At 37.2% G+C, this 15864-nt stretch overlaps 1 protein-coding gene across 2 annotated transcripts in view; it reads left to right on the top strand.

The window, feature by feature from the left end:
• The window catches only part of LOC126253048 (cationic amino acid transporter 2), a 512658-nt gene that overhangs the window by 422258 nt on the left and 74536 nt on the right, over positions 1 to 15864 (top strand). For both annotated transcript variants that reach the window (XM_049954123.1, XM_049954125.1), the window contains one exon: positions 7046 to 7150. In XM_049954123.1, the coding sequence (XP_049810080.1) occupies positions 7046 to 7150 (105 nt within the window). The remainder of the gene's footprint in view (positions 1 to 7045; positions 7151 to 15864) is intronic.

Here is a 15864-nt window from a genome sequence, read left to right as displayed (position 1 = left end):
GCATAGACCACCAAATAACCCACAAGTCGAAACAACAATAAAAACTATCAACACAATCATACACAACAAAATAAATGAAAACACAACTATGGAAGAGTTACAACTACTGGTTTATATAGGAGCACTCACTACACTAAATATACACACTAGACAGAGATCAGAACCAACCAACACACAGAAGAAACCCACAAAACCAGCATGGCAACACAGGCTACAGATCAGAATAGAAAAACTGAGAAAAGACATCGGACAGCTAACACAATTTATAAGAAATGAAATCTTGGAAAAAAAACGAAAAAGGTTAGGTAAAATCTCACAACAAGAAGCGACAGAGCAATTAGACGAAAAGAAGCAGAAATTACAAGCATTAGCCAAACAACTCAGAAGATACAAAAAAAGTGAAAATAGAAGGAAACAAAACCAAACATTCAACACAAACCAAAAGAAATTTTACCAGACAATAGATAACACACACATTAAAATAAACAATCCACCAAACATAACAGACATGGAACACTTCTGGAGCAACATATGGTCAAACCCGGTACAACATAACAGGCATGCACGGTGGATACAAGCAGAAACAGACACATACAAGATGATACCACAAATGCCTGAAGTGATAATTTTGCAACATGAAGTCACCCAAGCAATTAATTCTACTCACAATTGGAAAGCCCCTGGAAATGATAAAATAGCAAATTTCTGGTTAAAGAAGTTCACCTCAACACATTCACATCTAACTAAATTATTTAACAGTTACATTGCAGACCCATACACATTCCCTGATACACTTACACATGGAATAACTTATCTGAAACCTAAAGATCAAGCAGACACAGCGAACCCAGCTAAATATCGCCCCATAACATGCCTACCAACAATATACAAAATATTAACTTCAATCATTAAACAGAAATTAATTACACATACAACACAGAACAAAATTATAAATGAAGAGCAAAAAGGCTGTTGCAAAGGAGCACGAGGATGTAAAGAGCAACTGATAATAGATGCAGAGGTGACATATCAAGCTAAAACTAAACAAAGGTCGCTACACTACGCATACATTGATTACCAAAAAGCTTTTGATAGTGTACCCCACTCATGGTTACTACAAATATTGGAAATATACAAAATAGATCCTAAATTGATACAGTTCCTAAACATAGTAATGAAAAAATGGAAAACCACACTTAATATCCAAACAAATTCAAATAATATCACATCACAGCCAATACAGATTAAGCGTGGAATATACCAAGGAGACTCATTAAGTCCTTTCTGGTTCTGCCTTGCTCTGAACCCACTATCCAACATGCTAAATAATACAAATTATGGATACAATATTACTGGAACATACCCACACAAAATCACACATTTGCTATACATGGATGATCTAAAACTACTGGCAGCAACAAATCAACAACTCAACCAATTACTAAAGATAACAGAAGTATTCAGCAATGATACAAGGATGGCTTTTGGAACAGACAAATGTAAGAAAAATAGCATAGTCAAGGGAAAACACACTAAACAAGAAGATTACATATTGGATAACCACAGCGACTGCATAGAAGCGATGGAAAAAATGGATGCCTATAAATATCTAGGATACAGACAAAAAATAGGAATAGATAATACAAATATTAAAGAAGAACTAAAAGAAAAATATAGACAAAGACTAACAAAAATACTGAAAACAGAATTGACAGCAAGAAACAAGACAAAAGCTATAAATACTTATGCCATACCAATATTGACCTACTCATTTGGAGTAGTGAAATGGAGTAACACAGACCTAGAAGCACTCAATACACTTACACGATCACAATGCCACAAATATAGAATACATTACATACATTCAGCAACAGAAAGATTCACATTAAGCAGAAAGGAAGGAGGAAGGGGATTTATCGATATAAAAAACCTACATTATGGACAGGTAGACAATTTAAGAAAATTCTTTATAGAACGAGCAGAAACTAGCAAAATACACAAAGCAATCACTCATATAAATACATCGGCTACACCACTACAATTTCATAACCACCTCTACAACTCTTTAGACCACATAACATCAACAGATACGAAGAAAGTAAATTGGAAAAAGAAAACACTTCATGGCAAGCACCCGTATCATCTAACACAGCCACACATCGATCAAGACGCATCCAACACATGGCTAAGAAAAGGCAATATATACAGTGAGACAGAAGGATTCATGATTGCAATACAGGATCAAACAATAAACACCAGGTATTACAGCAAGCATATTATTAAAGATCCCAATACCACAACAGATAAATGCAGACTTTGTAAACAACAAATAGAAACAGTAGATCACATCACAAGCGGATGTACAATACTAGCAAATACAGAATACCCCAGAAGACATGACAATGTCGCAAAAATAATACATCAACAGCTTGCCTTACAACATAAACTTTTAAAACAACAAGTTCCTACACACAAGTATGCACCACAAAATGTACTGGAGAATGATGAATACAAATTATACTGGAACAGAACCATTATAACAGATAAAACAACGCCACATAACAAACCTGACATCATACTCACCAATAAAAAGAAGAAATTAACACAACTAATCGAAATATCCATACCCAATACAACAAATATACAAAAGAAAACAGGAGAAAAAATTGAAAAATACATCCAACTGGCTGAGGAAGTCAAAGACATGTGGCATCAGGATAAAGTTGACATCATACCAATTATACTATCAACTACAGGAGTCATACCACACAATATCCACCAGTACATCAATGCAATACAGCTACATCCAAACATATATATACAACTACAGAAATCCGTAATTATTGATACATGTTCAATTACCCGAAAGTTCCTAAATGCAATATAACACATACCGTACAGTTAATAGGAAGTGACGCTTGATCAAGGTCCGCGTCACTTTCCATTTTTGACCAGACATAACGTCTGAGAAAAGAAAGAAAGATAATAATAATTATTGACGACGACGATGACGATGGTGTCAGTACATATGAAGTCCGAGGTACCTCCCACATTGTCCGTATTGGCTCTTGAGCAAAATAAGTTTGATGATCACTGCTTTAGATCATTGAAGACCAGTCTATGCTGAAAGATTCACATTAATTTGATTGCCACAAGTCATCAGTAAAATCAAGAAAATGAACAAAAATATCACAGCATTGTTTATAATGACAATGCCAACTGCAAACATGGTGTTAAGCAATTGATTATTTGACAGAGAAAAATATTCAATTAATGTCTTATTGACCGTATTCACTTGATTTATTGCTGTTGACTTTTTTGTTACCTCAAGTCAAAGAAAAGCACAGACAGTGATTTTCATCAACTCAGGACATTTTTAAATCCTTCCAAAACCACAATCAGCTAGGCTGCAGCCACAGAAAACCAATTTCTTCAACTTGCATTTTGGCAGTATACCTGCCAGTCATCTTCCAAGTGAGCAATCTGTAAGCTGACTCGGAAGATAGCCCAAATGCTTCTTTATGGCCAAAATATCAGTTGAAGAAATGGAATGTCTGTGAGTGTATGCCCAAAATGTAGTATATCAATCATTGCACAATGAAAACATTAAGATGCTCTTCTGAAAGAGAGAGAGAGAGAGAGAGAGAGAGAGAGAGAGAGAGAGAGAGAGAGAGATTTAATGATTTAATTTCACTAATTCCCATGTGATTGAGATTTGTTAGAAGAAACTTTATGTGTGTACTCATCTTTCAAAAGTGTTAGTTTCCTAAATTTTATGTAGTCTCTTCTCAAAATGTTGATCAGTTTCAATCTTTCTGTTGTGAGAATTGTTATGTTGGTGTCTGTAGTTGGCCGAAAGTAAGAATAACTTCTGCCCCTATAATGTACGTCTGAAGACAGTATGCTCTTGCTATGTGGCCTTGAGGAATGTATCCTCTCCAGCAACTATTCCTGCCATTCACCACTCTGTACACCATATGACGCTGCATAAAAACTTTAGCTCTTTTACTATGCTCTTAATGTACCATTCCAGTAACAGTGCTTTTTTCATTGTTTGTATGAGTTAGTTACAAAGATTGCCTTCACTCTTACTGTCTCGCTTAAATAAAGCACTATTACCTTCAGACTTAGCAAGTCTCTCTTTCTATGGATGCAGCCTACCAGTGATTCAGTGAATTCCATCATTAAATAAATTCAAAGTTATGCAACCATTGCTCTAATTACTGTTAAGTGCAGTCCTCAATAATTGTTTCCTATTAGGTAATCAGCTTATGATGATGGAAAAGTTTTAATGCTTCATTAATGCTAGGAAAAAATTACTTTACATTTTACACTGTGTACTAGATTGAAATGTTCCACTAGAAGACTGATCTTTTAAACTCATTGTTTATTGGAAATTTTAACTGTGAATTTCACTGCTGATTTATCAGTTGGTGGTATAATTTGGCTGTATCATTTGGATGAAGAATGAGGTTTAATATCAGTTTTGATTTGACATAATCTAATGCAGCTGGTACCTGTTCACAAAACAAAACTACAAATACAGAATCTTGGTTTGTTTGGTATGATTTCTGCAGATTCAAAAAGTTTCCTGAACGTCAGCTTCTGTATAATGTCTTGAAATAGCCTCTTACTAAGTGCTACAAGTGAACTGAAGGTTCCGATGAGTGCCACGATCATCCTCTTCAGACAAAGAATGTATTTTCTTAAGTAACTATTGTTGCTGGCCATTCTGCCTTTCAAGAGGGTAAAAGAATCTAGACTTCTTAATAATGTGTTTAGTGGCAATTGTGATGATAGTAATTTAACTTTAAATTGTGTGGTTATCACACACCCAAAATAATCTTATTAAAGGGGGTTCTAGCTGAGTGAGGGTGCATAAGCCACAAAAAAGCTAGTGAATGGAGTCTTGATTTTGGAATATGATTTTGGTTTTTGTCAAATAATTATTGAGTTTCCAGCTTTTTAACTGCATTTTGTAGTTTTCAGATAAATATCATACATGCCATCTTCTGGCAAAGATGTAATCTATTGTAACCTTGTGACATTCTGCTTGTCTGCAACGGAGTGTGCGCTGATATGAAACTTCCTGGCAGATTAAAACTTTGTGCCGGACTGAGACTCGAACTCGGGACCTTTGCCTTTCAAAAGGCAAGTGCTCTACCAACTGAGCTACCCAAGCACGACTCGTGCCCCGTCCTCGGAGCTTTACTTCTGCCAGTACCTCATCTCCTACCTTCCAAACTTAACAGAAGCTCTCCTGCGAACCTTGCAAAACTAGCACTCCTGAAAGAAAGGATATTGCGGAGACATGGCTTAGCCACAGCCTGGGGGATGTTTCCAGAATGAAATTTTATGATCTAAGTTTTATGATTTAAGTTTGGAAGGTAGGAGACGAGGTACTGGCAGAAGTAAAGCTGTGAGGACGGGGTGTGAGTCGTGCTTGGGTAGCTCAGTTGGTAGACCACTTGCCCGCGAAAGGCAAAGGTCCAGAGTTCGAGTCTCAGTCTGGCACAGAGTTTTAATCTGCCAGGAAGTTTCAATTGAAATATTGTCGTAATGGAGCTTGTAAATTTAAATAACAATTTTATATATTCCTGTACATCTTACATATTGTGTGCAAACTGCATTAGATATAGAATGAAATGGTGAAAATTTTTTAACTATTCTTGGGAGCAGAAAATGTAACAGATGGATTAGAGTGCAAATTATTATGTTTCAGCCTCATATATGAGGAGCTTTCAAAAAGAAATGAGCTGGAGGCATAATCACAGAAACCAGTACCTGTATGTTAAGGTATTGACCCTTGCTGCTGAGACACTTGCACACTGTGACACAAGATGGTGAACGGTTGTCTCATAAAATTCCTGGCACTGTGATGTTAACCAGTTCCACACATAGGGCTGGACATAAGGTTTTGCTGATGTTCTTCTTTGACCAAGATGGTCCCCTTCTGATTCACTTCCTGCAGCACAGGACAACAGTGAATGCCCAGCATTACTCGCAAACCTTGACCACCCTTTGCCAAGTGATCAGATAAAAAAGGACCAGGCAATCTCACCCATACGGTCATTCTGCTCCAAGGCAATGCAAAGCCTCATATGGCCAACACAGTCATAGCACTCCTGCAGATGAGGTTCCCGGCCACCCTCCATACAATCTGGACCTCTCTCCCTATTTTTGGTGCCCTCAGAAAGGCTCTGAGGGGCAAACGATTCACCTCAGATGACTATGTCCAGCTGTACATGCAGAACTGGCTAACATTGCAGCCCCAAGAATTTTATGAAACAACCATCCACTGCCTTGTGTCACAGTGGGACAAGTGTCTCAACAGCCAGAGGGAAATACATTTAACATACAGGTACTGGTTTCTGTAATTATGCTTCTGGTTCATTTCTTTTTGAATGTCCCTTATAATATCAGTGCAGTTCACAAGTCTTAACTAGAAAATAGTTATCAGTTTTATGTAACAAAAGTGGATGTGTTCTGACTTACATTTGCAAGAAAGCTATGACATTTCATGCCAGGAAAGTATAAAAAAGGTTCTAGACTTTGGCCACAGTAAATTATCAGTTTCGACTAGTATATACACACCATAACAATGTCTTGAGCCACACTGATTATGAATCTTTAATTATACCAAATTTTGCTCTGTAAAAAATTTCTGTCCTCCTAAAACAATTACATATTACTTTAATTTTTACAAAAGCTGTTTTTGAAAGATTGATCATAACGTTAGAGTTTATATTACATATGCTTTTCATAACTGAAGACATCATTTAACTGACCCAATCAGATTTTTAAAAATGTTCATAAAATTGAGAAATGGCTTTTGGATGTGACATGTTGATTCATCCTTATGTAGATAAGAGCTTACTGAATGCTAATCTAGATGTTTAGAATGGAGCCTTTACTCCACAACAAAATTCTAGCTCATCAGGGATTTTGTTCTTCCAGATACTGGTATTGTTTAAAGTTGGTTGCTACACTTGTTAGTTACTTTCTCAGAAATCTGTTTAATTGTGATGTATATTTTTGCTTTTAGGTATTCTTTCAACGGGGGTAAAAGAATCTACACTTCTCAATAATGTGTTTACCGGCATCAACATAACAGTGATATTGATAGTTATTATTTCTGGAGCAATTAAAGGTATTTACTCTTCATTTATTATGTCCACAATTATAACGAATCCATGCATGCAGCTGGGCAGCCTTAAGAACTGCATTTGTTAAATGATATGCAAAGCCCAGATAAAAATGTTTGCTTAAAAAAGTTATGGAATGCAGTTACATCAGTGATATGTGGGAAAGGTGAGACTTCATATCAAGCAGTTAATTGGACAAAAGTTTTGTATCACTGCATATAAAAGCTAATGTCAAAGATTAAGTGTACCTGTCCCAGTAATGTTTCTGTCCTCTGGTACTAGCAGCTTGTTCACAGTTCCAAACTGAATCAATAGTATTAACATCGATTACTCGATAAATAGTACAATTCTCAAGGCTGTCAATTCAACTAAGTACCTGGGTGTTAAAATTACGAACAACTTCAGTTGGAAAGACCACATAGATAATATTGTGGGGAAGGCGAGCCAAAGGTTCCGTTTCATTGGCAGGACACCTAGAAGATGCAACAAGTCCACTAAAGAGACAGCTTACACTACACTCGTTTGTCCTCTGTTAGAGGTGTGGGATCCTTACCAGGTGGGATTGACAGAGGACATCAAAAGGGTGCAAAAAAGGCAGCTCATTTTGTATTATCACGTAATGGGGAGAGAGTGTGGCAGATATGATGCGTGAGTTGGGATGGAAGTCATTAAAGCAAAGACTTTTTTGTCGCGGCGAGATCTATTTACGAAATTTCAGTCGCCAACTTTCTCTTCCAAATGTGAAAATATTTTGTTGAGCCCAACCTACATAGGTAGGAATGATCATCAAAATAAAATAAGAGAAATCAGAGCTCGAACAGAAAGGTTTAGGTGTTCGTTTTCCCCACGCGCTGTTCGGGAGTGGAATGGTAGAGAGATTGTATAATTGTGGTTCGATGAGCCCTCTGCCAAGCACTTAAATGTGAATTGCAGAGTAATCATGTAGATGTAGAAATTCATGTTTGCTTGGTGGATTTCACTAATGAAATCTTAGTTTATGAACAATGCAGCAGTGCTGTTTATTCTGTATCTTTAGGCAAAGCACTGTATGAAACCTTTTTTTTTTTTTTTTTTTTTTTTTTTTTTTTTTTTTTTTTTTTTTTTTTTTTTTTTTTTTTCTGACTACATTAATTCATCCTGAACGAGCACTGAGCAGACCAGTAAAAACTTTCTCTAAATCTATAAATACCATATACTCCTTTACTCCTTTCATCTTATAGCCTTCCCTTCTTTGCATGGTACTAACTTGCCACTTTAATTTTTGATATCGTCCAACTACTTCCCTTTTCTCCAATGGCCTCTTTAATTTCCCTGTTGGTGGCATTTGTCTTTTCCCTAGTTATGCATGCTTCTATAGCCTTGCATTGTCCTCTAGCTGTGTTTGCTTAGCCATTTTTCACTTTCTATCTGGCTCAATGTTTAGACATCTGTATTCCTCTTTCCCTGCTTCATTTTTATAGTTGCTCCTTTCATCAATTAAAATATTTAATTACCTTGTTTGACTCACCTGTGGTGGTTCCCTGCATCCAGTTTATTTCACACTCATATTATGTAATAGCATCACTACATACTGATCTTCATAACCATAAATACACTGTCACCATGTAGCTTATCCTTATTATATACAAATATTCCAGTTTGAATTGGTGATTTTGCTGCTATCCACTTCCAGCCTTAGCCAAATTTCTGTTGCTAATATTATGTGGACATTATAACTTTTAATAACCTAGACTAATTCTATAACTTACCATGAATGTGCTCCTACAGTGTGTGTGTGTGGGTGTGTGTGTGTGTGTGTGTGTGTGTGTGTGTGTGTGTGTGTGTTGCGTTGTGTGCTTTTGCGTGTTGCGTTGCGTGTTGCGTGTTGCGTGTTGCATTGCGTGTTGCGTTGCGTCTTGCGTTGTGTGTTGGGTTGTGTTGCGTTGTGTTGTGTGTTGGGTTGCGTTGCGTTGTGTGTGTTTTGTGTGTTGGGTTGCGTTGCGTTGTGTGTGTTTTGTGTGTTGGGTTGCGTTGCGTTGTGTGTGTTTTGTGTGTTGGGTTGCGTTGCGTTGTGTGTGTTTTGTGTGTTGGGTTGTGTGTGTTTTGTGTGTTGGGTTGTGTGTGTTTTGTGTGTTGGGTTGTGTGTGTTTTGTGTGTTGGGTTGTGTGTGTTTTGTGTGTTTTGTGTGTTGTGTTGTGTTGTAATAAAGCATCAACATTTTCTTGTACTGATCTGTGAGAATGACCATTATCTTCTGAAAGTGAAGTGGCTAATGTTCCTCTTATTGTGGAACGTAATTTTTCATTTACCTTATGGTGGTGTTCATTGTGTTGTAAAATAAAGAAAATAAATAATATTTACACATGAAAAACATTTAAAAGGGTAATACAGTTGTGTTATTATAAATGTTCTGCCCTTGTACGAATTTTTAGGCTATAGGACTACTTCTCTTACATTTCAGTTATAGATGCAGGCAACAGCAGTGGCAAAACTAATGACCTTGGGTGCTACTTCTTCTTCTTCTTCTTCTCGCATCTGGAACAAACATGCCCCCAGCCCTTGAGATGAGGCATCTGTGCATAGACAAAAATCCTTGGACATGTCAGAGTGGCTAAGAATGTTTACATTGACTAATGACTGCTTAATGTTATTAAAGTCCTCCTGACACTTATCATCCCATAACCAAGGCCTATTTTTTGTAGCGAGTTGAGTAGTCCTAAATAAACTTTTAGTTGTTTTTTGTTCCTTGGAGCTGGACAGTTGCATATGGCATAAAGTTTTTTGGATTAGGTAATATACCTTGTTCTGATACAGCATGTCATAAAAATTTGACTTGCTCCCTACCAAAACTAGACTTTTTTAAATTGACTGTTACTCCGTAATCTGTAAATTGAAGCAGCACCTGTTAAATGAGCCTGATATATTCTAACCAAGTGGATGTGGCTATTAGCAGGTCATCTACATAAACAGTGACATTGCTAAGCAATTCCGGTCCTAAAACCTTGTCCAATGCAAATATAAACAAGCCTGCACTAATGTTCAGTCCAAAAGGTAGAACTCAGAATTTTTAACTTGTTCCGCCTTAAACAAATTCTGTATATTTTCGACTTTCTTCATGGAGCTGTATTTGCCAGTATGACACCTTGAAATTGAGTATGCAGAAATATTTTGTATTGTAAAACTTACGAATCTGTTCATCTAAGTTGTCTGGTCTTGTGTGTGCTGGCACTATAATCTTATTGATACCTCTAGCATCAAGAACTAATCTTACAGAACCATCAGGTTTGCTTATTGGCAATATAGGATTACAATAGGGTGAAAATGAAGGTTGTATAATTCCCCATTTAATCATATGATCGATCTCTTCCCTTACTGCCTCTTGATTTGCCAATAGAATAAGATATGACATTACACAAAATGTTTCATGTGGATAGACTTCAGATTTATATTCATAGTCTTTGCTTACTCCTGGCTCCTTACTGAAAACATTTGCATGCTTAAGTAACTAGTTAGAAAGTTTTTGTTGTTGCATATAATTTAGTATCTGTGATTCACTTAGTTTCTGCTCTACCATTTCATAACTAACCTCAGTGTTTGCTTCTTGTTCAGTAACAAATTTGTTTGTGAAATATACACCTGGAAAGGGATATTGTACTATTACATTTGACTCTGGTTTGTTTCTGTTACTTTCATCAGGTGTTTTGACTAATTCAATAGAAAAAAATCTGATCCTTTACATAAGTATGGCATTTACCATTCACTATGTCAATCTGTGTTTTGTATGTTCTAAACGTGTCCATGGCAATAAGACAATTAACTATAAGTTTGTCAATTATAAGAAAATTGCACTTCACTGCAAAATCTTCAATTTGTAATGGAAGAAATTCCTGATGTTTAACCAATTTAGTTTTACTGCCTGTAACAGTTTGCACCTTGCAATTTTGGACAGGAAAGGTTGCGAATTTGCCTCTCTTCTTCAGTTCACAGAAAAATGCATTTGATATTAGGTTGGTAGTTGAACCTGTATCTAAAATTAACTGTGTGTGAATATTATATTTTCACCTTAATGATTGCTATTTGTTCTTCCGGATTTTATCTATCGTATCTAACTCATGCTGATACAAATCATCCATGATGTCACTATGTTTGTCAAACCCTATAAAACATGTTTGTAGTTTCGCTTTGCCCCCACTTCCAGAGAGATGAATAGCCTGGGGCTTACCTACAATCAGTTGGTGTTTTCCGATGGTGTACTGTGTGGGTCCTTCACCAGTTTGTGTCGTTGGCTGCTGTGCCGTCATTTTGCTGCCCAAAGATCCGCTGTGGTACAGTGTAAGGCATGGCATTGTTGCTGCGCATCGGCCACTGCTGTGGCTGACTGTTTCTGTTCATGTACGGCATATGGCCTTGTGATAGTGGAGTGTGATTTGCTTATGCATTGAAATTACTCCTGTTGTTTCGAAAATTTCTTTTAAATCATTTGTTCTTTCCATTCCCATTACCGTACTCATTACCTCTGGGTATGTAACTTTGTTGTTGTGTGTACCATCCTTGCTGTGTGTTTGGATCACATTCTATTGACTGATTTACATAATTGTGTTGTTGTTGTTGTGCCTGATTTTCTGTCGCTCTAATGGCTACAGATCTTTCCTCGTAGATTAAGTCAATACAATCAAGCACTGACAGAAAATATTCAGTGTCATGCTCTGGTGCTATAACTAATTTTTCTCTAATGTGCGATTGTAAACGACTTTTCAAAATTTTTAAAACGTCTGCCTGTGATATTGGGTTTGTCCAGTAGTGTGTCTTATTCAGGTATTTTTCAAAGTATCCACCTAGGCTACTGTATTTGCCACTGAATGGTGTGGGATTGGAAACCTCATGTCCAAGTCATTCTTGCACTGCCTCAGACCAGTATTTGTTGAGGAAAGCTCATTCAAATTGGATGTAAATGTTGCAACATTTGGCCACTTTTCAACGTTTGGCCACTTTTCAACGTTTGGCCACTTCAGTTGCCCATAAAAGAATGTCACCTTGCATATATCCAATGACAAACCTGATTTTCTGTGCTTCCGTCCAGTTGCATGGAAACACATGACAAAAAGCACTGATAAATACTATTGGATTCATTCTTTTACCCTCGGCAGTGAATGTAGGAAACTGTCAATGTCTCAGCAGACCTTTGTCTGCAAAAATAGTTGATAGACATGTGGCATTTTTGGTCATATTTATGTTGTTACTGTAGTTACCTGTAATTCCGGTTGGTAAATGTTCAGGTGTTGGAGTTGTGGGTGTGTTTACATTTAGCACTCTAGAACTGTCACAGGTACCTGCTGTGGGACTCATGACAATTTGTGGATAAATACTGACAGTTTGTGGTTCATTCACCTTAGCCTGTGTATTATTTATGTGCATATTTCGAGATCTGGTAACATTTTCTTCTGAAAGATCGCGGATTCAATCTTCTGCGGCTTGTAGGTTAATGTTTACCTTTGTTCACAATTTCATTTTCTTTTTTCTGAATAGCCTGTTCTGCTACACCTGTGTATAACTTACAATCGGTTACTGATTTCTCTACAATGGTATTACCCTTGTCTAATGTACTTGCTTCAGCTTGACTACTGATATCACTCAGATTTTCATTGATCTTCTCTCTCTCCTTAGCACATGCTGAGTCAACTTCTAATGTTGCTACTCTTAAATTAAGCTCTTCTACAGCTAAAGGTACACCTTCATGGTCTCTGTTTACTTGGTTAACTACAGTGGTTACCTTTTTTACTGTCAAACACAACTGGTTTTGTGTGGCTTCAGTGTTTGTGTTTGTGTCTGTGATTTTCTTTCTGTTGCTCTACTAGAGCATGAAGGTCATTAAATGAATCTACCTTCTGTCGTAACTCCATAATATTACTGTTAACTTCAGAAAGTACTCCATGCATGACTTGTTTTTTCATATCATTCAATTTTTCGTCGATTTCAGTGCAAAATTTTTGGCTAAGTCATCAAACTTCTGTGAGACCGTGTCTTGCAAATCGTTAAATACTTGTTTTTGTTCTTGTTTCACTGTATTTAGATCCTGTGCAACAGTGTTTTGTTGCTGTTTTACCATGTTCATATCTTGTTTCTTATCACTGAAATTTGTATTGATACTATCTAATTTCATGTTTGTTAGATAATAACTGCCATAGCAGTGTGTCAGTTGTACTACTGTGGTTGCTGTCAGCTGTACTTTCCAAGTTAAAGTTTGTGGTGTGACCAAGTGACGTTTGTAACATGTTGTCAAAATTCATATTGGAATTGCCCTCCAAGGTTTCATTCATAGAGTGGTATGTCACTCCGGGAGATGTACAACATTGTCTCATCAATTGTAAACATAGTGTTGTCACGGTTATTCTGCTGTGAAACATCATTATCATTTGTTACACCTGCAACACTCATCTCTGACATACTTAAACCTTCTGCAGTAGGCATGCATGGAGCCTGAACTTCAATTGTTCAATCACACAATTCTATGTATTGTGTTTTCGCTATTGCTATCAACAATGGGCATATATTTTTTGGCCATTTTATATGAATATGCAAAAAAATAAAATTTTACAAAAAAAAATGGAAAAATTTTGTATGACAATTATTACACTCAATAATTGTAATTTATCTGATGTCAAATCCTGTATTGCATCTATTATGATGCACAAACTATTGTGTTACAGTTCTTTATGTTTCACTGGCAATGTGTATCATATCGCAAAACTCATGTAAAATTTCGCAAATAAAATTGAAGGAAGGGAATAATGAGGAAAGGTTTCCATCTACATCAAAAGCTGCACTACCAAGTGCAACCCTTCAAGCAACTTGCATAGCCACCCTACCTTTGCTGTGCCGAACAAAACAGCTTACTGTGGAAAATTTTACATAACCTGCATCCAGTTCTTATTGCTTTCCAAAATTTCTCCAGAATTTTTGCCTTTTTGCTTTACTTGCTCCCCATCATGATTCATGCAACCAGAAAATACAGACAATTAATTTTTATGATTCATAACAAGGCCATAGAAATTTCTTAACTACAACAATAGTTAACAAACCCTACTCACAACTGGTGTCCTGAAGTCCTGGCACACAGGTCGACAGCTGTGTTATGATAAAAAAATTTAAAAAAAAATAATCACATGAATATAATAGAGGGAAATATTCCACGTGGTAAAAATATATATAAAAAACAAAGATGCTGTAACTTACCAAACGAAAAAATTGCTGGTAGATAGACACAATAAAAAACATGCAAACACACACACAAATTTAAAGCTTTCGCAACCCAAGGTTGCTTCATCAGGAAAGAGGGAAGGAGAGGGAAAGACAAAAGGATGTGGGTTTTAAGGGAGAGGGTAAGGAGTCATTCTAATCCCGGGAGCGGAAGCGGTTGGGCAGAGATGTCAGATGTCAGTCGAGGCGGAAGTACAGAGGCAAAGATATTGTTGAATGACAGGTGATGTACGAGGGGCGGCAACTTGAAATTAGCGGAGGTTGAGGCCTGGTGGGTAACGGGAAGAGAGATGCGAACTTGGCCTTCAATATATTCTCTCTTCCCGTTACCCACCAGGCCTCAACCTCCGCTAATTTCAAGTTGCCGCCCCTTGTACATCACCTGTCATTCAACAACATCTTTGCCTCTGTACTTTCGCCTCAACTGACATCTCTGCCCAACCTCTTTGCATTTACATATGTCTGCCTGTGTCTGTATATGTGCAGATGGATATGTGTGTGCGAGTGTATACCTGTCCTTTTTTCCCCTAAGGTAAGTCTTTCCGCTCCCGGTATTGGAATGACTCCTTACCCTCTCCCTTAAAACCCACATCCTTTCGTCTTTCCCTCTCTTTCCTCTTTCCTGATGAGGCAACAGTTTGTTGCGAAAGCTTGAATTTTGTGTGTATGTTTGTGTTTGTTTGTGTGTCTATCGACGTGCCAGCGCTTTCGTTTGCTAAGTCACATCATCTTTGTTTATATATATATATATATATATATATATATATATATATATACACAAAATTTAAGCTTTCGCAACAAACTGTTGCCTCATCAGGAAAGAGGGAAGGAGAGGGAAAGACGAAAGGATGTGGGTTTTAAGGGAGAGGGTAAGGAGTCATTCCAATCCCGGGAGCGGAAAGACTTACCTTAGGGGGAAAAAAGGACAGGTATACACTCGCACACACACACATATCCATCCACACATACAGACACCTGCTTGTGTCTGTATGTGTGGATGGATATGTGTGTGTGTGCGAGTGTATACCTGTCCTTTTTTCCCCCTAAGGTAAGTCTTTCCGCTCCCGGGATTGGAATGACTCCTTACCCTCTCCCTTAAAACCCACATCCTTTCGTCTTTCCCTGTCCTTCCCTCTTTCCTGATGAGGCAACAGTTTGTTGCGAAAGCTTGAATTTTGTGTGTATATTTGTGTTTGTTTGTGTGTCTATCGACCTGCCAGCGCTTTTGTTTGGTAAGTCCATCATCTTTCTTTTTAGATATATTTTTTCCACGTGGAATGTTTCCCTCTGTTATATAATAGAGGGAAACATTCCATGTGGGAAAAATATATGTAAAAACAAAGATGATGTGATTTACCGAACGAAAGCGCTGGCAGGTCGATAGACATACAAACAAACACACACACACACACACACACACACACACACACACACACACACAATTTTAAAATATGTCTGCTTGTGTCTGTATATGTGTGGATGG

This window comes from Schistocerca nitens, chromosome 4 (genome assembly GCF_023898315.1).
Source record: "Schistocerca nitens isolate TAMUIC-IGC-003100 chromosome 4, iqSchNite1.1, whole genome shotgun sequence".
Taxonomy (NCBI): domain Eukaryota; kingdom Metazoa; phylum Arthropoda; class Insecta; order Orthoptera; family Acrididae; genus Schistocerca; species Schistocerca nitens.
This window is presented reverse-complemented; position numbering and strand designations above follow the sequence as displayed.